General features: G+C 54.3%; 10 protein-coding genes across 10 annotated transcripts; 6 read left to right on the forward strand and 4 right to left on the reverse strand.

Annotated features, from left to right (window-relative positions):
• Positions 1–1,934: 1,934 nt before the first annotated feature.
• Positions 1,935–3,088, forward strand: CORC01_09158 (cell division control protein 14; the record flags this gene model as incomplete). Its single annotated transcript, XM_022620787.1, has 2 exons — positions 1,935–2,534; positions 2,600–3,088. Coding segments are annotated over 2 exons (1,089 nt in total), but the record flags the coding sequence as incomplete, so codon positions are not given.
• A 474-nt stretch (positions 3,089–3,562) lies between these two features.
• Positions 3,563–5,254, reverse strand: CORC01_09159 (uncharacterized protein; the record flags this gene model as incomplete). Its single annotated transcript, XM_022620788.1, has 2 exons — positions 3,563–4,911; positions 5,056–5,254. The coding sequence occupies 2 exons, from the start codon at positions 5,252–5,254 to the stop codon at positions 3,563–3,565; spliced, it is 1,548 nt and encodes a 515-aa protein (XP_022472730.1).
• A 1,942-nt stretch (positions 5,255–7,196) lies between these two features.
• On the forward strand, positions 7,197–8,114 carry CORC01_09160 (protein kinase-11; the record flags this gene model as incomplete). The annotated part of the gene is made up of 1 exon (XM_022620789.1): positions 7,197–8,114. One exon carries the CDS (start codon positions 7,197–7,199, stop codon positions 8,112–8,114), a length of 918 nt encoding a protein of 305 aa, XP_022472731.1.
• Positions 8,115–8,569: 455 nt separating this feature from the next.
• Positions 8,570–10,187, reverse strand: CORC01_09161 (acyltransferase; the record flags this gene model as incomplete). Its single annotated transcript, XM_022620790.1, has 2 exons — positions 8,570–9,336; positions 9,389–10,187. 2 exons carry the CDS (start codon positions 10,185–10,187, stop codon positions 8,570–8,572), a joined length of 1,566 nt encoding a protein of 521 aa, XP_022472732.1.
• Positions 10,188–12,529: 2,342 nt separating this feature from the next.
• CORC01_09162 (uncharacterized protein) lies at positions 12,530–13,495 on the forward strand (the record flags this gene model as incomplete). The annotated part of the gene is made up of 3 exons (XM_022620791.1): positions 12,530–12,764; positions 13,008–13,288; positions 13,355–13,495. 3 exons carry the CDS (start codon positions 12,530–12,532, stop codon positions 13,493–13,495), a joined length of 657 nt encoding a protein of 218 aa, XP_022472733.1.
• Positions 13,496–14,944: 1,449 nt separating this feature from the next.
• CORC01_09163 (delta-aminolevulinic acid dehydratase) lies at positions 14,945–16,161 on the reverse strand (the record flags this gene model as incomplete). Its single annotated transcript, XM_022620792.1, has 2 exons — positions 14,945–15,853; positions 15,919–16,161. The coding sequence occupies 2 exons, from the start codon at positions 16,159–16,161 to the stop codon at positions 14,945–14,947; spliced, it is 1,152 nt and encodes a 383-aa protein (XP_022472734.1).
• A 639-nt stretch (positions 16,162–16,800) lies between these two features.
• On the forward strand, positions 16,801–17,142 carry CORC01_09164 (uncharacterized protein; the record flags this gene model as incomplete). Its single annotated transcript, XM_022620793.1, has 1 exon — positions 16,801–17,142. One exon carries the CDS (start codon positions 16,801–16,803, stop codon positions 17,140–17,142), a length of 342 nt encoding a protein of 113 aa, XP_022472735.1.
• A 1,496-nt stretch (positions 17,143–18,638) lies between these two features.
• On the forward strand, positions 18,639–20,504 carry CORC01_09165 (uncharacterized protein; the record flags this gene model as incomplete). The annotated part of the gene is made up of 2 exons (XM_022620794.1): positions 18,639–18,729; positions 18,781–20,504. 2 exons carry the CDS (start codon positions 18,639–18,641, stop codon positions 20,502–20,504), a joined length of 1,815 nt encoding a protein of 604 aa, XP_022472736.1.
• A 162-nt stretch (positions 20,505–20,666) lies between these two features.
• CORC01_09166 (uncharacterized protein) lies at positions 20,667–20,995 on the forward strand (the record flags this gene model as incomplete). Its single annotated transcript, XM_022620795.1, has 2 exons — positions 20,667–20,861; positions 20,915–20,995. Coding segments are annotated over 2 exons (276 nt in total), but the record flags the coding sequence as incomplete, so codon positions are not given.
• A 616-nt stretch (positions 20,996–21,611) lies between these two features.
• Positions 21,612–21,953, reverse strand: CORC01_09167 (uncharacterized protein; the record flags this gene model as incomplete). The annotated part of the gene is made up of 1 exon (XM_022620796.1): positions 21,612–21,953. The coding sequence occupies one exon, from the start codon at positions 21,951–21,953 to the stop codon at positions 21,612–21,614; it is 342 nt and encodes a 113-aa protein (XP_022472738.1).
• Positions 21,954–21,995: the final 42 nt, after the last annotated feature.

A 21,995-nucleotide genomic window follows, 5' to 3' on the forward strand; every position in this document is an offset into this window, starting at 1 on the left:
CGAAATGTAGACCGTCATGACTTTTTTGCGAATAGGACCTTTTCTCCACCCCATGCTGCAAGGGAATTGGCGAAGGCAAGGATGGTGTGCAGTCAGAAAGAGCAAAGGGGAACAAGGCCAAGCTGGGTCACTGAACCTTGCTTGGAATCTCCTTGGTGAGAGGGTGAGGCGGGTACCTGATGAGTCCTAGACAGACCTGCAGTAGGCAGACAAGGAGGAGAAAGCATGGGAGAAAGCAAAGTAGCAAGCCAATTAATGTTGGAGATGGGCATTCACATGTCAGTGGAAAGCAGCTTGCGCACCTTGAACATGCAGCACCAGGAGAAGCAGTAGCTATAGCTGTGGCAGTTGCTGATGGAGCCTCAAAGTGCCCAGGCAAGTACCCTCGTTGGTGGAGCTCTTATCGGGTGATGGTGGGGAGATAAGGCAGGTAGGTATTCGGGCTTCAGTCGAGGCCGAAGGTAGCAAAGACGTCATTCAATTCGCGGCTGGTCTTTGGGGTCGGGATTCCGTCGACGCCGAGCTCCAGACGGGCGCCGCGGACTTTGGTCCGGGCCGTAGGTGGAGCGACGATGCAGGGAAAAGCGGAACGGAAACGAGGAGAGAAGCTTTGGGCCCGGGAAACTCGGCCAAGTCTTGACTCGTCAAGCCGTTGTTTGCCTGCCTGCCTGAAGGCCGGAGGGGAGTAAATGGAGCGGAAAAGGAGAAGAGGAAAGAAGACGAAGAGCAACCGGGTGGGCGAGGAGAAAGAGAGAGGTTCGTGCGAACGCTTCGTCTTAAGAATCGGCGCGGAGCACGGAGGAGACACGGACACCACCCCCCTCGAGCGAACCTGGAAGCAATGGAGAAAGGGCTTCTAGAAGAAGACGAGAGCGAGCCATTGGATTAGCCTCGATGTACCGCGTAAGATAAGGTAGCTCTCGGATGTCATCCAAAACTCTCTTGATCCGCGTGCTTGTCGCCCGTCCTGTCACCCCTCGCCCATGTGCTTCCTAATGCTTCATCCTGCCGAGCTCGCTAGACTCTGTTGCATTGTGATAGCATCCGGCAGACCGAGACAGAAACGTTACGGTGAAGAAAGAGAGAAGAGAGAGACAGAGGCAGCTTACTCCGACTCGGAGCAACTCTAGACACTTGAATGTGCCATCCCCTCGCGCCTCCAGGTTTCATCTGCGTTAAGTGCTGGTCTTAAGCACCCGCAGCTGCTGCGACGGGGCCGGCAGATAATTATCCCATTCGACAGCGCAACTCTGCAGAAACCAAGGCATTTCAGGGTCACGGTCAATGCCAAAGCCTCGCTTGTTCCTATCTGCACCTGATGCATCAAGAGATGGATGACTGAAGCCTTGAACCCTGCCCTCCGAGGTTCCCTGTACTATAGTAGGAGAGCTCATGCGAGACGGGAAAGCCCAAGATGCTTAGTTGCCGGCCCGTGCCCCCACGATGCGCCAAACGCAGCCCAATGACCCCAGTGGCCCTAATCGACCCGCTTAGCTAAGAAACGGCTGCCAACTTGGCCAGTCAGAGAGCAGATTTTCTCTTTGGGCCGTACTAAATCCCCATCCCAACGTGCTGGATCGACCCGGTTGCCGGGGCAATAATCGTCCAACGCAACACAAACAACCCGCATTGTCCACCTCCCAGGAAGTTGCCTCGTCGCTTCTCAACTCTGCTGTCTTTCCCATGAGTCCTATCACGCTACCGGGTAGTCTCTCATGAATGACCACTTGCGCATGCGCCCTCGCCATTGACTTTTCATTTCTGTCTTTCCACCCCCACCTCCCTCCGTCTCTACAATTGTCGCGCAATTGTGATACGCCCCTTTCTCCAGATCCCTAGGGGACTTGTCCTCGCCAGCATTCTTTTTCTCTCTTTTTGTATTAACATTTTCCAACGGTGCTGCTATTTTCCAAGCTCGAGCTCCGTCTCTATCCAACCCAGATCCGATACGGCGTCATTTCATTGCTAGCAATCATCAGCAAGTCGCATCAACGAGAAACCGCATCGTCTTTTTTTTGTCTTTGCCCTTTTACCACGGCCATCGGCGCCCGACAGCCCTTGATACCCACAACATCAATCAAGCCACCAAGCCACCGCCTACCAAAAGAGCACGATTGAGAACAATAGATATAATGGAGAACCTCCTCAGCCTCGCCTTTGACGGTCTCTCGTCCTACGACGGCCCCAAGGTCCGCAAGGGTCTGCGCCAAGTCGAGGGCCTCCTCGCCCAAATCTGCCTCTCGTCCCCGGCAAAATCAAGGTCACCCACAACCGACGACGATGCGTCCCACAATAGCGGGAAGTCTCTCGCGGACTTGTCCGACGACCCGGCCTTTCGCGAGTTCTTCAAGCTGCAAGAGGGGTTCGAGTGGAACGTGGCGCTGCGCCTTATCAACACGCTCGACCGTCTGATGGGCAAGGGTACCGACGGACAGAACGATCTCCTCATTCTCAGCTCTCTGGACCTGATCCAGGGCGTCTTATTACTGCACCCGCCCAGCAAAGCCCTCTTCTCACGAGAACAGAACATGAACGTACGTTTCACATTCTCTCTCCCGCTGCCGCTCTCCCTACAAAACACTAACTACAACCTGCTCAGCTCCTCCTCGACCTCCTCGAACCCGTAAACTGTCCCGCGATCCAGTCCGCCACCCTCCTGACCCTTGTCACTGCCCTCATCGACACCCCGACAAACACCCGCACCTTTGAGGCCCTCGACGGCCTACTGACAGTCACATCCCTTTTCAAGTCCCGCTCCACCGCCCGCGAGGTCAAGCTCAAGCTCGTCGAGTTCCTCTACTTCTACCTCATGCCCGAGGTCCCCTCCATCCCACGCGCCGACGTCCGCGCCTCCGTCCCGGCCATCCACCAGCGCAGCCCCAGCAAGCTTGCCGGCGCCTTTGGCAGCGCGGCTTCCACGCCCGCCTCTACCGACGCAAACCACGCCCGGAATCGCGCCGGTAGCGAGTCCGCCGATACCATGACGACCGAGGAGAAGCAGGAGCTGCTGGGCCGCCACCTGAGCAACGTTGAGGATCTCGTCAGGGACCTGCGGACGTGCACGCCCTTTGGTGGTGTCGTTTGCTAGTCTAGCAAGCATTTAGCTCATATCCGGCATCTGGTGTTTCAGGTTTCTCGTCATTTCGGAGGGGTTATTCTTTGTTTGCGAGCTGTTTTCTCTGTGATTGCATTCTCCACATTGTTTGGCGTTCTCGTGGAGGGTAAGGAATGTGATACAAAGGTTTCTCATACTTTGGCGTCGTCTTTCATGGAAACGTTGGCGAGGAGTTTCCCACTATTATTTTTTGACCAAGGGGAGTTGCTCATTCCAAAAGTTTCCCTCTATCTGAATCGCATAATACGTATTGTCAAGTTCGTCTCTTGAGTATCGTAGAAGCATCAGGAAGAAGAGAAGAAACGCGACATCTTTGTCTCTATCAGCTATATCATTATCGTCGCTATCGTTTGTACTACACAATTCCCGGGGCGTCTCAAAAGACAAGACTAGATTTTTGAAGACTTTGAACATCCCTAATATGTTTATTCAGAACCCCTTTCACTCCTATCTCTCTCTTTTCCTCTCTGATGGAGCGGGACCCGGTGACCTATCAAACATGCTAACACTCGCAATACTCCGCGGCGTCATCATCGACGGCGTCGGCACGATGGAGGAAGGCGGCGCCCCCGTTGAAGGCGAGACCATCTCGGACCCGTACAGCTCGTACCTCCCGTGCGTCGTCTCCTCAGACGGCGTCTGCATCTCCCGCGCCTCCTCTTCGGGAACGGAAGTCACGCTGTGGCCGTACCCGTACCCGTACCCCCTCTTCCCGCCCACCGAATCACCAATCTCCACGGGCGCGACAACATCGTTGGGCGAATGCGCCTGCAGCGGCACGCCCCTCCCTCGACCGGGCGTACCCGCCGTTCCGGCTCCGGTCTCGGTTCTCGACCCATCGGCGGCGGCGGCGGCAACGGTCTCCTCCGTCTCGGTATACGGCCCCGCAACGGCATCCGGACCAAAGTAATCCTGTGTCGCGCCCCGGCCGGGCCCGTTAGGTCGAGACCCGGACGTGACGTCCGACAAGGCGCGCACGCCGCGGCTAGGCCTCTCGCTCGCGGCGCCGGATACGCCCCTACTGCGACCGCCGCCGCTGCGCTGGGACATGGTCGCCGTGCCCGTGACAGTCCCCCGCCTACGCCGGCGACGTACAAAACAAAACCACGCCAGCACGCCCGCGAGAGCACACCCGACGACCGCAATACCAACCCCGATTCCCGCCTTCGCGCCAGCCGATAGGCCCCCTCCTGCCCCTCCGCCTCCATCCGGAACCGTCGTGTACTCCACGTCGCCCCCCGTGGCCGTCGGGTTCCCCGGCGCGCAGGCCGCGGTCCCGCTGACGACGGTGCAGTGCATGAGGTTATCGCAGCAACCTGCCTGCCCGTCGTCGCACGCGTGCTGCGTGGTCGCGGTACATCCCGGGTCGGCGGGGGTCAGCGCGGCGGAGGACGAGGGCGCCGGCGCGGAGAGTGTGCTCAGGCAGCCGCCGTTGGAGATGCATGTTTGGCCGTAGGCGCAGCAGCCGCCGCCGAACTGGGATTCGCAGCGAAAGGCCGAGACCGAGGGGCATGCACGGCCGCAGCAGGCTGAGGATGTCGAGGTGGTGGTGATGATTACGACGGACGCGCTGCCGGCTGTGGCTGTGGCTGTGGTTGTGGCCGCGGCGGCGGATCGCGAGACGGAGACGGTGGCGGTTGTGGTTACGGTCATGATCGTTGGGCATTGGTAGGCTGTCGCCGGGCAGTTGGAGTCGCAGGTCGAGCCGACGGGGCAGCACCACGGCGAGCTGTCGGGTTTGACGTAGCAGTAGTTTGTGTTTGCGCAGCAGGACTCGGGGTGGCCGACATCGACGCCTACGCGTATTTCTTTAGTTCATAACCTTGGTGATGGGCGAGACCACATCCTTCCTTTTTCATTTCCATGGGATGGGGAGATTTGAAGCCAAGGATGGACACAAAACTAAGGACATCAAGTGTTTGAAATAGGTCTCTGCTTACAGGAATGGTAATTTGGTTTGCATATCCCGCCGTCGCGGACGGCGAGCTTTGGTGCGTCGATGAAGAAGCGCGGAACGAGTCCGGCGCCCCCGACAACGGCCGGCGACATGTCGACTGCGGCGTACCTCTGTCCGGTAGCCGCACTGCTGCCGGCAACGGCGGCGGCCGCCGCCAGCGCGGTGATTGCGGGTGCCTTCATCCTTTTCTTTTCCCCCAACCCACCAGTGTAACTGCGACTGAGACAAGCTCCGAAGGCGATATTCTCACTCTCTTTCGCTCAAGAGCATATCGTCTAAATTCATGCGGCCGTTGAGAGGTGAGATGTCTTGCTATGGGGGGTGTAAAGGAGATGAGAAGCCGAGGAGGAGGAGGAAGAGGAGGACGGGGAAAGTTTGTGTGTGGCGACGAGGCAAACGCGGCTGAAAGTGGAAATGGGCAGAGAGAAAAAGAACATGGGAAAGGCAAGGGACACTGAACAATGATAAAGCAAGCCACTCCATGGGTGGAGGAAACGTGACAGTAATTATTGTAAGATGGCTGCACGGAAAGGCTGCTGCTGCTGCAGTTGCATGCGCCGAGATGCAGGGTAAAGTAGCATCATCCATCATGGGAAAAAGAGGACCATGTAAGCAGAAACCCCATTGCCCCCTCGAGAACACCCACCGTCCCTTTCTTCAGGAGTAACTTGTCTTCTTCCGTCTCACATCTTTATACGGTTTGCACATGAGCTACCCCAGGATGAGGATATCGAAGAAACGGCCTTTTCTATCCGACCCCAGTTTGTAACTCCAATGACAGGCGCGAAGGGAAAACCACTTGATTTGCGTACCAGTTTGTTACACCTAGAGGCTGGATCTGAAAAGCAGAAGCGGAGGCAATTGTACTGCTCACTTTCCTCTCTCGGCCGCCGCCGAGGGAGTCGCCAACCGTTTGTGATGATGATTGGTGGCCTGCTCTGATGTCTTGTCTTTCCGTTGGTTGGTTCGTGGGTGCGTCGTTGCTGGGCCGCTGGGCTGCATATCGGGAGACCACCCACGCCGAACCCCCTCCCCCCTTCCCTCGTGGCGACGCAAATCATACCCTGGTGGCTTCTGAATTCGGCGTTTCCCCGTTTCGATCAAAGTTGGCGAGGAAGGGGCTCCAGCAAGCTGCCTATCGAAGCACAAGATTGGGGCAATGTGGCGCAGTTAGGAAAATGATTATGGAACATATGGATTGTTTGCGAAGAGGTCTTGGATGGAGGTCATACTCGTGAGTCCAATCAACAGCTTGCCAGTATAACGGGGGATGCGAGCCGCTGTTATCCTGTCAGGGATGAGACGCAAGAAAACGACTGTGAGATGGTCGAATGGTAATGACTCCAGCATGAAGGAAAGTCAGCGAAACCGCGCAAAGTCGCGGGTTGAACCTCCAGATCCGACGAAGAGGGCACTTTACAACCCAGAAACAAGTGCCGGAGGTCCTGAGTCGCAGAGGAGCGGATAGGAAATTCGCCGTTGATGAGAGTGGTCATATTTGTTGAAATGATAAAGGGACATAGCTACTCATCAAAAGTCGGAGAAAACCACCAGTCAGAAACACTACCGTCGTAGAAAATAAAACGAAAATTAAGAGCGAAGCTTTCAGGCCCGGCCCGTCCGCCCAAGCACTTCTCCTCCCGACGGACGGCCCCAAACGCAGAAAGAAGCCTAGCTCGCCGGGCGCGGGGCCTCGACACCATCCCGCTAGCGCCCGACCGTCCCCCCCTTCCTCCCCGCAGAACCTATCGAGGTACGGATAAAAACGGCAGAATCCCGTGGGCGGCACGGGCGGTCAGACAGCCGAAGAGCTGGAACCCCACCACTTTTACCTACCCCTCCACCAAACGCCCCTCGCCAGCCCCTCGGATCAAACTTGCCTTTTGTCCATTTTTTGAAGATATTCACAAATAAGAACACCCGAAACCCCCCGCCCTTTCCATCCACGACGTGCGACGCGACAAAGCGCAACTCCGAACCATTACTCATTGGACAAACAGAAGAAGCAATAGAAAAAGGAGGGAAGACAAGAGAAACAAGAAGGGAAAAAGAACCCTTGGGGGAAACCAGCCTCGTCCATAGAATCCCCTCAAACTCATCATCAAAACCGCAAAGCAACCAAAAATGACGACAATACCAACAACAGTAGCCCTCCCGCCGGCATCGACATCGACTACGACGACGACAACATACTCATCACCACCGCCGCCAGAGGGCCAATTCCCCCTGCCCCCCCTCCTCAAAAACCAATCCTCAACCCCGCCGACCCTCATCACCCAAGGCGCAGAAGCCCGCCTCTACCACACAACCTTCCTCTCCCCCCACCGGCCCGCAGCCCTCAAATACCGGCCCCCCAAACCCTACCGCCACCCGACCCTCGACGCCCGCCTCACCCGCGCCCGCATCCTCGCCGAAGCCCGCGTCCTAGCAAAATGCCGCCGCGAGGGTTGTCCCGTGCCCGCGCTGTACGCCCTCAACGAGGTCGCCGGATGGCTCATGCTCGAATGGATCCCGGGCGCACCCGTCAGGGTGCGGATCAACGAGTGGCTCGGCGAGCGGACGACGGAAGCAGCAGAAGCAGGACAAGGAGGAGGATCAGAATCGACGGCCGTGGGTAACACCAAAAAAGACGCGACGGGCCTCAGGAACCTCATGCGGAGAATGGGCACCGCGATAGGCAAAATGCACAAGATCGGCATCGTCCACGGCGACCTGACAACGTCCAACATGATGCTCCGCCCACCGCCAAAGTCCTCCGCAACCTCCACGTCCACCTCCACCTTGGAACAACGTGACGACCCCCTTGAAGGCCAAGTCTTCATCATCGATTTTGGCCTCGCGAGCCAGAGCACCTCGGATGAGGACCGCGCCGTCGACCTCTACGTCCTCGAGCGCGCCTTTGGCAGCACACACCCGCGCGCCGAGGCCTACTTCCAGGACGTCCTGGACGCCTACCGCGACTCGTACAAGCAGGCGTCCGTGACGCTAAAGAAGCTCGAGGACGTGAGGATGAGGGGTCGCAAGAGGAGCATGATTGGCTAGACAAGGCGGTAGTGGAAACATTTTCTTTACAAGCAGAGTCAACCTTCACTCTACTTGCAGAGAAATCGTAAAGGATCTAAAAAAAAAATTGACAGCATAGAAAAGAAAGTCGAGTCAAATTGATACCCATAGAGTATTTGGCGTGTTTAGCCGTTTCTACTTGATTTGCTACGTCGTCATCCCTCTCCCCAGGTACTCTTTTTGTACCTTGTTCCGTCCAACATGTGGTGCATTCTGTAGAGATGCCGTCTATAATTGCCACAAAAGTTTGACAAAACCCCGTCCCAATAAACACCGACGCCAGGTATAAAGTAATAATGCCGTGTGATATAAAACGCCGTGTCATGCTATTATGAGTTTATTTCCATACCCGACTTTCGAGACCCAGCTCATTGTGTGAGCATTTTGTCGAGGCGCAACTTGGTAGTTACACGCAAGCACTGTCCCAGTCTGCTCTAATCCTGTTTGACGAGACACTTTGTCTCAAACCACTTTGCAAATCGCACCGTCGGAACATCGAACAAGCGCCAAAAAATATCGGCGGCCCAAATGACTGCGGGAATGCAGCCGAAAGATCCTAGAACGAATCCGGCATTGTACCACCAGCCCTCGAGGCCGGTGATGGCGTAAATACGCCTCTCAATCATGTAGCCAACGGTGTGCATGACCGGGCCGTGCATAAGGTAGAGGGCATAGCTGATCTTGCCGAGATACTGGATGGGAGCGAGGTTGAAAAAGCTTTTCCATCTAGGAGAGTGGCCGACGCAAAGAACGAAAATGACAGCTCCGATAGACTGCCAAAATCGGTAACCTTCCTCCTCCCACCACTTGGGAATGAACGTGCAGAGCCAGACCCAACCCGGAGTGATTTCGTAGTTAATGTCCGGCTGGCACATGAAGTAAATGGCGAGAATGCTGAGCATCGCCCAGAAGAAGCCCTTGAGACGGTTCCCCTGGGGTTGAGCCGCACCATTCGCCGGAAGGACCGAGGGTTGCTGTGCAGGCGTGTTGTTGCCCATGATCATGTCGTATTCCGCAAGCATCATGCCAAAGTAGAACAGCAGCAGCTCCCAGCGGTTGTTGCGGTAGGTGAAAGCGATGATTCCTGAGAGGAAGAGCAAACGGAGTCGGGACCGTACGCGAGCCAACCCGATGAGGGTGATGAAGAGGTACATAGAACAGCGGAACTCCACCGGGATAGTCCACAAGTGAACATCGTACGCTAATGTTGTAAGCAAATCACGCTGTACGGGTTTTCCTAAATGGCCACTTACATGTGCTGCCACCAAAGCGCTCCCAGCCAAACACGTGAACAAACTTGAACATACTCCAGACCCAGTCGTAAAACTGTTCCGAAAAAGTGTCCAGAGGCTTTGGGTGAGGCTCCATGACGTTCTTATGGAAAGCTCGGTCAATGGCAAAGTCTCTTGTCCACTCGTAGACTCCGAGCTGGAGCAAGATCATGATGCCAAAGGTCGAAATGGCAGTCGGCATATACAGTCTGATGAATCGACGAAAAATCAAAGACGTCGTCGTCACGGAGAATTCCTCAAGGTTTCCGGCTCTGGCGAGCTTGATCGGCTTCATGGATAGAGCGTACCCGGAAATGACGAAGAACAGACACACCGCTGGGGGCCCTTGGTAGAAGAGTCGAAAGAACGGCATTTTGAGGATGTGATAGTTCTTTTCTGAAGAACCCCAGCCCTCGGCAATGATGAAGGCTTGGTAGAAGTAGTGGCAGAAAAAGACAAAGAGCGCTGCCAGGCCTCGCATGCCGTCGAGATATGATGTCGGGAAAAGCTTGTCGGTTCGGCCTCGCTCTCTCGTGAATCGGCTCTGGACGAAACTAGGTAGCAGGAAGATGAGGCCGCGGATCACCGTAACCCTCCATGGTATGGCCCGCGCATAGCCGACGACACCCCGGTGGACAGTCGACCATCGTGGTATCGCAAAGCGGACTTCGAGGTCGGCCCTACCACTCTCGCTCTCGATGTCGGACAACGTCTTCTCGTCCAGGAGGCCCATACCCTCTTCGTGTGAAAGGGACACTTTTGAAGCAGCGTGTCCGTTCATTGTCCTGCAATGGCACCAGCGGCTTATTCGAGCTAGGAGGGACGTGGTTGGTGGGTTATAAGGGAGGCTCTGGTGGCCAGGCTACAGGACAGGTTGGTAGCAAGCACGAGTTGGTTGAACAGGGCCAAATAGGGTCAAATGGTAAAGGAAAGGGGAGGCGGAGGAGGGAACGTGGTGGTTTTGATCCGGAAGGCCCCTGGTATTCAGACGATCTTGGATCTGCAGAAGGGAGGGGCGAAAGGAGAGTGACGGTCGGCAAGGGCAGGTAAGTGTAATTGGGACCAGACACAGACAGGGCCTGTGAGAAAGGATGTTTGCCGAGGAGGAGGTGCCGCCGCTGGCTGGGTGTTGCTGAGTATTACTGGGTGATGCTGGATGCGGCTGGGCGTGCCCTGTGTCTTGTCTCGTCTCGTCAACGAGCCCGTGACCGTGACCTTGACCTTGACCTTGTTGACCTGGGCTTAAGCAGGACCTTGGGATCCAAGACCTAGGATACCTCCGCGACGTAGCAAAGGCGTGGGCCCTTGATCAGAGGGGTTGTGGAGAACGGGAACAGGCAGGTAGGCTCTGAGAGAAAGAGATTGGTGCAGAACAACCGTGAGAGCAAACAACCAAAACCGAAAAGAAAAGGGTCCGGCTGGGCTGAGATCGGAATGACGCCTCAGCGCATAAATGAGTTGAGGTGCTCGTCTGGCAATAAGAGGCAGACAGGATGGAAGGATGTGGGGTGAGGCAGGCAGCTGTAACCTCAAAAAGACGGGACTTGAGGCGAGCAGAGTTGGGAAAGAGCGTCAGTATTGTGGATAGAAGGGGCCTGTTTCAGGGTGTGAAAGAGTGGGAAAGCTTCAAGTGTGGCAGCTATGACGGGTTTGTGGAGGGATGCACCATGGATAGGCCAGGCCCAGAGAGTGCAAGATGAGATGTGCCTGTGCTAAATAGAATGTGCAGACGCTTCGTTTCTCCGTACAGTACCGTCTTCCTTGGTGTATAATGATTGTGTGTCTCTGCCTCGGATGGCAAGAGAAAGGGAGAGGAGGGGGGAGGAACTCTTTCCGTTATTGTTGAGTTCGAGGGCCCCAGGAACCATTGAAAAAGGGACGAAGGAAGGATAGGGCCTGCCCAGTCTCAGTCTGTTCGTTCCTGTCGTGTCTTGTCGTGTCTGACACGGGAAAAGGCAAGAATGACGGGACTAGCAAACTGCAATTTTGGTTTGATGGATGGGAAGGCAGCTGAAAGGTACGCCACGGCGGGCAAAGAGAAAGGGCTCGAACCACGAGGATGGGAAAATCCCAGCCGAGGCGCAGACGTCAAGCAAGCCAGGAGGGAGAATGAGCGCTGACTGTGCACCACACTCTCTGCTGATGATCGGATTTCTCGACTCGTGCGTGGGCGTGTGTGAGTGTGGTAGGTGAGCAGACTCGATGATGAGCACGGCCGCCGACGGTCCAATGAGCCAAAGGCAATAGAAGGGATGAAACGATGGAAGTAAGCCGGTCGAGACAAGTACGAATAATGACCGAGAGAGTGGTTGAGAGAGAAAGACTATGTGCGATGAGACGGGCAGTAAATTGAAAGGGGAGAAACAAAATAGCCTCTTCCAATCCAAACTAGATCAACTCTATCAGGCCAGGACGGTACAACTGATCTACAAAGCGAAGGTAGCTTCGTAGCTAGGTAGGAACTTGCAAGTAAAGTTATCGCTCCAGAAACATCGGGTCCAGTCGAGGAGACCGGGGACTTGGGGTAGTAAATAGAACGGGGCCCGCGGTTTCACACTTTTATGAAATATCGAAGCACGTCCAAGAAAGTGGTAGAGGCGGCCGATTGACCAAAACAAGCAAGGACGGCAAATAAAGGGGAAACAGGGCAACAATAATGAACCGGGAATACCATATGAATGAAGCGAGACTGCAGGATAATGCTAGGAATGCGGAATTGGCAAATGATAACATCCCTTCCTTTGTGCCTCTTTCTTTATGTCGTTATGCAAATGCATCCGCAAATCGCATCATTTGGGTGAGGAATACCTCCATACCCAAATAAAAATTGAGAAACCACCAAAATCCAAGACAGAAAACAACTCCATGGAATGGTGCGTAACATGACTGGATATTAGACACTTGCCCAGTGTCTGAGATACGCAAGCCACACAGGATACGTAAAGGCCTGCGGAGACAGTCAATCAATATTGGATACAGTTTCTCCTCTAATGTCGTCGGCTCTTCTCCAATGAATGATCCAATGAAGCCTCCAGTCTTCGATTCCCCTTTTAATTGGGGCTGGAGAGAGGGCCAAGCCGGCAAGCATGCAAAGGCCAGAGAAGGATCCTCTTCCTCCAGGACATGGCCCCAGTCCGCCGCGGTGCGCCGCCCATCATCTCCCGCCCTTCCTCCTCCCTCCCACTTGAGTCTTCCGCCGGCGTAACACACCTTCTGCAGAAAATGCTCGACGGGGAAACTAATGACGGTTCAACGGCTCGTCTGGGCACGACGCCGATCGACCGGACCGGGGTAGAGAGGAGGATGAGCATTGGCAAGGGTCTCAGGATCTATGGGGAAAGGGCCCTAAGGCTCGAGGGTGAGAGAAGGATGTCCAGAACTTGAAAGGGCTCTCTGTTCCCGCCGAGGAATGCCATGCCCGCCCATCAATCCACAAGACGGCATCTCAGGACCGACATCAGGTCTCGGCGCATAACTTATCAGGACTCAGAGGGTTTCCCGGCGCCACTTTTTGCAACGAGCTGTCGTAAGTGGCCTGGAGCTCTCTATGCTGGGGGTATTCAGGGAACATGGAGAACAAAATTGTGGAAGAATGTCACAGTATTGGCCGACAAGGCGATTCGATGCTCCAAAATGTCCAACTTTTCGGTACTTTGTGTGTACGACCTTCCGGGGTGTGTGGATGGGGGTGGTCTCAAGGTTTTGCAGTACGGATACAATTTCAAGGTTGAGATCAGCGCTTGGATCCACGCTATCGCGCTCGGGAGACCGGGGAGGGCTCGAGACACTGTGACGGCTCAGGTGCAGCTGCGGCGCGGCGGCATGCAGTCGGGCCAGGTACCGCACCTTCGACTACCTCATGGTCTCGCCTACCTTAGCACGGTAGGTAGCGTGGTTGATACTCTCCACTCGGGTGATAAAATAATTGGCCGCCTTTCCTTGCATCAGCCACGCAAGAACGGCCTTTTATTCGGTCACCCAAGTGCTCCTGTCTTCCAAGTCCAGCGCACCTACATACTGCCTCTGGACTGGACGGGAGTAGCCTACCTTAGGTACAGCACGCGCGCCCAGCGCGTGCGCCCCATATAATTACAGCCCCCCTCCCCGGTCAGGGGTACAGCTTGTTTCCCGGCAGTCAATCCCTTGGCCTTGTTCCAGATCGGCAATCCGTCACGCAGAGTGCATGGCAGGCTCCGCTGCCCGTCGTGCCGTGTGCTGTTAATGGTACACGCAATGCCTCGCCTCGCCTCAACCGTTATCTGTGTCTAGTCTGGGAAAGTCTCCGTCCTGTCATCTCCGATCCATTCCAACCAAATCCATCCAGTCACTCATTCCCAGTCGGACCAGTCCTCTCCCTCCAGGCTCATCCAAGTTTGATCCAACTGCCTGCCCCTCCCTATCAGCATACCGTAGCAGTGAGCCGCCGTCGCCGTCGTCTATCCCTGGTTTCGCAACCGAGAGGAGCATGGCTTTGTTTTGGAACCCGTCTCTCCTTGATCCCAATTAAAATCAAGAATAACTGACGATCGATATCCAAATGCCGAGTCAGACCACCACTCACTCTCGACTTTCTGAGGGTACGTACTACACTCACTGGCACACTGGACAGCCCAAAGTGGCCAAGGGACGGCCCTGGATCGACGTTGCTCTCGCCTGTGAGACTATCGCTTTGAGCCCCCTTTCCCGAGTCCCATTCCCCGGAACAAAATACTTCTGTGCGGCACGCTTGCTGACCATGCTTATTCATACTTTACTCACTCGACTGCCTCGCATCTAAATTTGCACAAAAGATCGTTTCTTAGACCCTGTAATCCGGTGGACAGACAAAAGGAACATCTAACATACCCTTCTCACTACAACAGCATTTTTCTCGCCGATAATTAAAATACAAATACCAAAAAAAAAAAAAAAAAAAAAAAAAAAACAAAAAAAAAAAAAAAAATTTTCAAAAAAAAAAAAAAAAAAAAAAAAAAAAAAAAAAAAAAAAAAAAAAAAAAAAAAAAAAGGTCCCCATTTTTTTTTGGGCTTTTTCAATATGACTGTGAATTTTTATTATTTTATTTCTTTGTCTATGTGCTAGTAAAAGTGCTAAGAAGTAAGGGAATACGATAGTCAGTGCCTCAAAGTATGCCCTTTTTTTTTTGGTCCACCGGGTGCATGTCCATGCGTACCTAGTAATACATGTTGTTTTTCGAGTTTGGAATACAGAGAACCACCAGGCTGACACAAACATGCCGAGTCTGTGGCCACAAACCGTCTCATCGCGTCATTCACTATACCATTTAACCCGACCTCTCGTTAGCTTCTTACGTATCCGATATGTGACACTGCATCGTCAAGGGAGTGTATCTTGTTCAAGTATGCGAAACCAACGCCTGTCAGTATCTCTTCATATCCCATCCTATACGATCTATACGACCGAATCCATGCCGCTTTCTTCCACGTCACAGTAATGATAGCCAATAAAATAAAATAAAAATAAACGAAAAGCCAACGCCCAACACCTTGCCTTTATATCAACAAGCCATACTTCGTCGATTAGGTGGAAAGCCAGTCGAGGAACTCGGGGGTGAAGTAGCTAATGACAATGGTCGCACCGGCTCTCAGGATTCCCTCGGTCGACTCGAAAGCCATCGCCTTCAAGTCGAAAACGCCAGACTTGGCCGCCGCGTGGATCATGGCGAACTCGCCACTCACTTGGTAGGCGGCAACAGGCATGTCCTTGCCGAGCTCCTTTGCATCGCTGATGATGTCGAGGTACTGGCTAGCGGGCTTAACCATGATGATGTCCGCACCCTCACCAATGTCACGGACGATTGCGCGGCGGGCCAAGCCACGGCCGCCGGGGGGTAGCTGGTAGCACTTGCGGTCTCCGAATGACGGGGCAGAGCCTGCCGCATCGCGGAACGGACCGTACAAGCAGCCCGAGAACTTGGCCGAGTATGACATAAGCACCGTCTTGTGAGCGATGCCCTCCTCAATCAGCTTCAGCTTGATGGCGCGGATGCGTCCGTCGTTCATGTCCGAGGGAGCGACGCAGTGGGCGCCGGCCAGTGCGTAGGCAATGGCAACGTCGGAGATGCGGTCGACGGACAGCTGGTTGTTCAAGCTGCCGTCGTCACGCAGGATACCACAGTGGCCGTGGGAAGTGTACTCGCACAAGCAAACATCGGCGCAGATGAAGAGCTGAGGGAAACGCTGGCGGATGGCGCGAATGCTTCTGATAACGGGTCCCTCTGGATCGTCGGCGGCGGTGCCAAGAGCGTCCTTGGTCCCCGGGCGAACGGGCACACCGAAGAGCATCACGGAGCGCAGGCCCTTGCGCACGAGCGTCTCCAGCCAGGCCATTGTTTTGTTGATGCCTCGGCGGTATTGGCCCGGCAAAGAGGGGATCAGGATCTCCTCGTCGTCTTGGTCGGAAATGAAAAGAGGGTAGATGAGCATGGACTAGTCGGGTCGAGTCAGTGATGATTCGTGGATGACCGTATTATGCCTCAACTCGTAGAACTGACCTTGGTCAATTGTCTCTCGGCTTGCCACGAGCGGGCAAGGGGATGGAAGTAGCCACCATGCAGCTGGCTCGAGATATCGCCGGAGATGCTAACGCTTGTCGCCGCTGTGCTGGCGTAGGACATGGCGCGTGAGATTTGCGACCGACCATCGTCCATGGTAGATACTGATTGATCACCGCGGGATCGACGCGGGACGCCGGACTCCCTCATGGTGAGGTCCTGAACAAGGCTGGAAAAGGACATGGTGAATGATGGCTTCGTCGGGTTGGAATTGCTACTTCGACGATTGAATGAGGGGTCGGCTCGTTGTGGTGGCGAACAGGTATCGTAGTGCGAACAGGCAAAGGGGTCGCGGTGGTCGCAAAAGGAGATGGGCGGTGTTTATGATGTGCCTTTCCCGGACGGTTCAAGTCAGGTTTTCTGTTCGATGGGAGGAAATAACGAAGACGACAACGACGTAATCTGCTGGGATGGCTCGGAAGGTATGGGACTGAAGATGGGACAAATACGTCAGTTGCGGTGGCACAAGAAAGAAGTCAAAAAAGGTTCGCGGACCAGAAGTTGACGGGTTTTGAAACGGACCAGCTTTCCCTTCCCGCTTTGGCTGAACCCGGCAGGAGACGGAGGTGGGCGTGGGGCCTGCCCGTCAAGCGTTGCTGGGAATGAACAAATGGGATTGCGCAATGGAGCCGATGACAGACCAATCATGGTCCGATCTTTTCCAATTGGCTCTCTCCGGCGGCGTCTCCGCTCCAGACTTTCTTCCAACGGCAACAGCGAGCCTAGGTATGTCGGTCAGCAATATTGCTTTCATCCTTGGCGAGTGCTGACTAAGACGATCGAGATGGTCATGAACCTCGGCTGGCGAATTATGTGCGTTCCATGTTTGTTTGGGAGCAGCGATGTATACCCTGTACTGGTAATGCGACTGCTGTCTCCTTCTCGAGACATCTCCTAGCGGAATATCCGCTCCCCTGGCCCGCTGCCCATGTAGCGGCGAAAGGCGAAGCGCTGCACAAACTTCTCCTGGAAGGATCCAGATCCCAAGACCGATATGGGCTGAGGATCTCCGCAGGTGGCCACGGCTGGCTGCAGGCCCGAATCTCCTCCGGTGCCCCTCCAGCCCTTCCGTCCTGTAGTCCGCCCACCCATAACGTTCACCGATCAGAACGGCTGCACACAGGCCCGCCGCCGGCCACGGTGGACTCCGGCTCACTCCGGTGATGCACGGAAGAGCCCGGATGTAATGCATTTCTCTGTTTTTCTTTCTTCACCTGCTAATTGCGATTGGCACAGAGGTCTGATTCAATCAAGAAGAAGTATTCAAAATTCCCTTTCTCGTTGCTTGGTCTATCCAAATTGGTAGCACACACCAACCTGCTTCATGTTTCCGTTCCCTCTTTTCCTGGGCGCTATCGAGCCAATCCTCTCAAGTCCGAAGCCGAATTTCGAGTTGTCCTACTAGATAGAATGTGGATGATTCTCATCGAAGCATCCCGGCGTCTCAATAAGTGCTGCTTGACCTGACCCAGCCAAGCTGCGCCCCATGTTCGCATCGTTTAGCACGATCCCTCTGCTATCTATGCTTGACCTCGTGCACAGCGCCATCTCCGGCCTATCATGCTGAGTAGTCAATGCCTTGGTGTTTGAATGCTTTCGGGCCGAGAATCGTAGGCGGTGACTCTGCTCAATTCCGATTTCCTGCTTTTCTTCAGCGCAACTATCAGCCACGGCGTTCTCATGTCTCGAGCTACATCTCCGCCTCAGCCACAATATATAATATGTTTACTAACAAGGTGCACAATCGAGATCCTCGAGAATCTCCTTTAAGATTACCTCAAAGTCTTTCGAGTATCCTTAGTGGTCCCATTATGGAACCTTTGCAACTATTTGCGGATGAAGACTTTGTTGAAGGCTTCACACACAAGTCAAGACCGAGAGATGACAATGTCGGTTGTTACAAGTCAGGGTCACTTTGGCTCACTTTCAGACAAAGCCACCGAGCCTATCCTCCGTGAGCTCGACCAAAGTGCGGCTTGGACTGGCCCTCAAGCCGCAGACTGAGGCATCGTCTCCTGAGGTTCCCAGTGCAAGTCATAGGCTACCTCCGCTTGAGTCTCCGCCCTTGGCCCCCGTGGAACAACCAAACGCCGAATGAAACAGAGGGCGTACCTCCGGGGGGCTCGAAACAGGAAGCCACGACTGTGGGCTTGGTGTTGAGGTGAGGAAACTCCGAACCTTCCCACAGGAAAACCTGTTCAGACGGAAGGGCGGTCTCGGTTCGCTCGCTTCTTTTTTTCTTTTGCGCACTTGTCGTGTTTCCCACGTTCGCACCCCACGATCCCCGAATTCCTCTGAAGCAAACACAAGTATCAACTCTGTCGCCTGTTGCTGGCGTCGGCAACAGTTGATCTCAAGAAGACGACCCCAGTCCCATTGCAAAGGTAGGTCAAATCGAGAGGAAATTCTGCCCCGAAACCATTCCCTGACCTCCATCAGTACCATCTGAAGAATCGCTCCACGTTCGTCAGCTTGGGTTCGTCAGCATCAAGTATTTCGAAAGAACCATTCCAGGTTGGCTAATCACTCACTGAACAGCTTCGCAGCATCAAGAATTTCGAAAACCCACGCTTCATCATATTGTCATCGTCATTCCCTTCCCCCTAGGACGTTCGGCGTCCTGTTCACTCCTTCTGCCGCACCAAGGTATCTCATGTACGATGAAGAAAAAGTCCACAAGCACGCTTGCCAATCTGGCGCCGCATCGTCGCGGTAAAGGCAACCAGAAGGAAGAGAAAAAAGACACTCAAGGTAAATGTCAATTTGGTCGTGTTGTCCGGTACCAGCTGACACTTGTAACAGCTCCCATTCCCCCTCCGTTGCCTGCGAATCGAAGCGGTCCTGGTCACCCCTTCAGTAACCCTGCTCCAGGCGGCAGCACCGATCAGACTGTCGACCGCTTGGCCAACGACTTGCTTGAGAGCACGATTTACCACCACCCCAACGGTTTGCGCAGTCACCCATCCGTTCTCCTCTGTGGCACTGAGCCGATGGCTATGGCACCGATGATATCTCCCAATGTGCCGGCCACGGCCGCTTCTGCCTACAGATTTGTCAATCTTCCATCGGAGGAGATCGCCGCGCATTTCAAGTATGATGCTCAGGCTGCGGAAACTAACCAGGTTGCTCCGGTTATCCCTGAGAGGTCCTCACGACGTCCACGAGGTGAACGAGAGAGGAACATCGATGCCTTCGGTGACCCGGAGAATCGTCCTGTGGTTCTTACGTTCCCGCACTCCGAGACCACGATGCTCAACCCTGGCAATCGACACCCTCTATTCCTGCCTGCGTCAACTACTACGCCACTTGGCAAAAAGGATGTGGGCGCAAAGAATGACACCGAATTCTACTTGATCAACCCCAACTTGGTCAGCGACAAGGTCGCGGCAATGTTGGCTGCCACCGAGGCCTTGAAGCCCCCTGGTTCGGGTAACAATACGCTTTCTTCATCGAAGACTTCCGGTTTTCGTCGCAAGAAAGTTATCTCAAAAGTTCGCCACGCGCTGGACATCTTCCAGCCTAAGCCATCAACCCCGGAGTCAAGGATCAGAGGCAAGATCTCAGCGCCTGTCGGTTTGACTACATGCGAACTGCCTAATCCTGCTGCGCACTATCACCTCGAGGAGGTCGAAGAGGCATCTCCAGTCAGCTCCATTGAGCTTCGCTTCAACGAAGGGAACAACCTGCACAATCACAAGGTTCAGAGCATCGTTGGAGGTCGTATCATTCGCAAGACCGCTCCTGATGACGGAAGATCGCTTCGCAGCGGCGGTTCACCAGACGATCCCTCCTCGGGACAGGTTGGAGTCAACCGTACGCCCACTCCTTTTGAGTATCACCTCAAGAGTAGTATCGACTCGACCGGTGTCCCGCCGGTTCCGTCTCTTAATCCGTTCGATGCTGAGAAGGATTTCGATACTGACCTCGAAGGAATCTTGTCCGAGAAGCCCGTATGTGCCTCAACCCCGCGTCGACCCGATCGAAAGGCCGTTCCCCTCGATAGCCCCTCCAAGAGGTATGCGAAGGCCGATGACCGTTACCTTGCGTTCATGAACGACAATGAGGGAGGTCCCAGTGCTCCTGGTCCTACTCCGAAAAAGTTGAAGTTGTCGGGCAGTTTGAGACTGTTCCATGATCAGCCTGACCTCAGCACCAAGAAGCACCCGTCGCCTAACAAGGAGGATCTCGATGACCTTGAGACTCGTTTCCGCGAGTATGCCATTCAGCAAATCGAGTTGTCCCCTATCGAGGAGCAGCCGGCCCTCAGAATCAAGTTTGCTGGCCTCATCGGACCGGCTGCACTGGGCCCGAAAGATAAGAACACCACACTGATGTCGGGCGAGGCCAAGCAGCGTGCCACCAAGCCTAGTGTTGTCGGCGAGGCCAGCACCGTCTCACTGCGCCAGTACACCCGCGAAGAATTCACTCAGATCACAACTTCCAGAATCCCTCGTCCTGCTCCTCGATACACTTCGTACAATCGACCTTCAAACTCTGATGCGCTGGATATTGACGAGTTGCAGTAGGATGTGACTGCGTGCGGTCCCAAGCCACGTCGTTTCTAGGGCTTGGTCGTGGGACTTTGATGAGTCCGAAAAATTGGATCGTCTTTGGTGGCACCATTGGGTGCTGGACCCTTTCCTCGGGTTCTTTGTGTGCGGTTCTGCGACTTCCACTCACCACGATGGAAAGACCTGAAAACGCTGCTGTATTCCACAAGCTTCTACAGCTGGCTTCAACAACTTGGAGACAGCCTGCCTGCGTTCTTTTCTGGAATTTCGAAGCGCCAATCGGCGAACCTGTTGAGTATTTCCGCGGCCAAAAAGTCAGTTGGTACCACTAAGTTACCAACGTATTCTTTGTTTGGCCCGACCCAAATTTGTGTAAGTTGTGGGTTTCTCCAAAAAAAAAAGATTCATTAACTAATATCCTGCAGAAAAATAAATCCAATTTCAACTTGGACTGCTTTCGAAGTCCGGCTGCGCCTTCCACAATTTTCCTTTTTCGTGAGACCTGAAGTCAACAGGTCTCCAGTACTCCCAAGCACGTTTGAGCAACCCTAATACAAGTCCTACTGCCTTATTAGTCATGGGCACTTGGTTGTTGTGCGAATTCGATCAAAAACATTCGTGGACCAATTTATCCACGGCAGGACAACAAAACAATTCTCTACTCTTTCAGATTGTGTCACTTTGCGCCCCACCCGTGGGTTTCTCGGGTGGACTGATGGATGCTTCAGTAAACCTCAACAAGGTTCTCTCATACGCCATATTGCGTAAAAATGCCACGCTGGTTGATGAATGTCACAGTGAAAGGATGGTATCTGGTGTAATTAGAGACCGTAAGGGGAAAGCTCAGATAGTTAAAATCACGTTTCCAAGGCAAGCAAGTCATGTGGCACCGAATGTTTATGTCACTTATTCATTTGTGTGTGGAAGGTGACATATTTTTACTCTGATCTTGTATTTCATATCGTAACACAGACATGGTATCTTTAAACCAAATCGCTTTCAATAGTACTAGTACAGTAGGTATCCAAATCCATCATAAACCATTAACATAAGAGACTCGCTGTTTGATGTCTATCGCATGTAGCGATCAAATGGGGTATCTTTTGTGTGTGTGCCGCGTATCTAGTAGCGATGGGCGCGGTGAGAGCCGCGACCGTCGGTGCCGTGCATGCGGCGGGTGCCGGCGGCCTTTTGACCGGGGCGGCGTGTCAGGGTGCCCTTGAGCTTGAGCATGGCGCCCGAGATCTTGTCGCCCATGGAGGGCTTGCGGCGCTGGTGGTGGACGGGGGCCGTGTGGACGGGTCCTCGGCGGCGAGAGAAGAGGCCGCCGCCTCCGCGCTTGGTGGTGCGGGTTGTCTTTGTGGTTGTGTGGTGGTGGGATGTGTGAGCTGGGGCACGGCGGCGGGAGAAGATGCTCCGGCGGGGAGCGGTGGTGGTGGTGTGGCGGGTGGATCTGAGAGGCATGATTGCGATTTTTTTTTTGGGGGTTTGGAAGCTGGGTTCAGG

Source organism: Colletotrichum orchidophilum, assembly GCF_001831195.1.
Source record: "Colletotrichum orchidophilum strain IMI 309357 chromosome Unknown Scaffold_81.1, whole genome shotgun sequence".
Taxonomy (NCBI): Eukaryota; Fungi; Ascomycota; class Sordariomycetes; order Glomerellales; family Glomerellaceae; genus Colletotrichum; species Colletotrichum orchidophilum.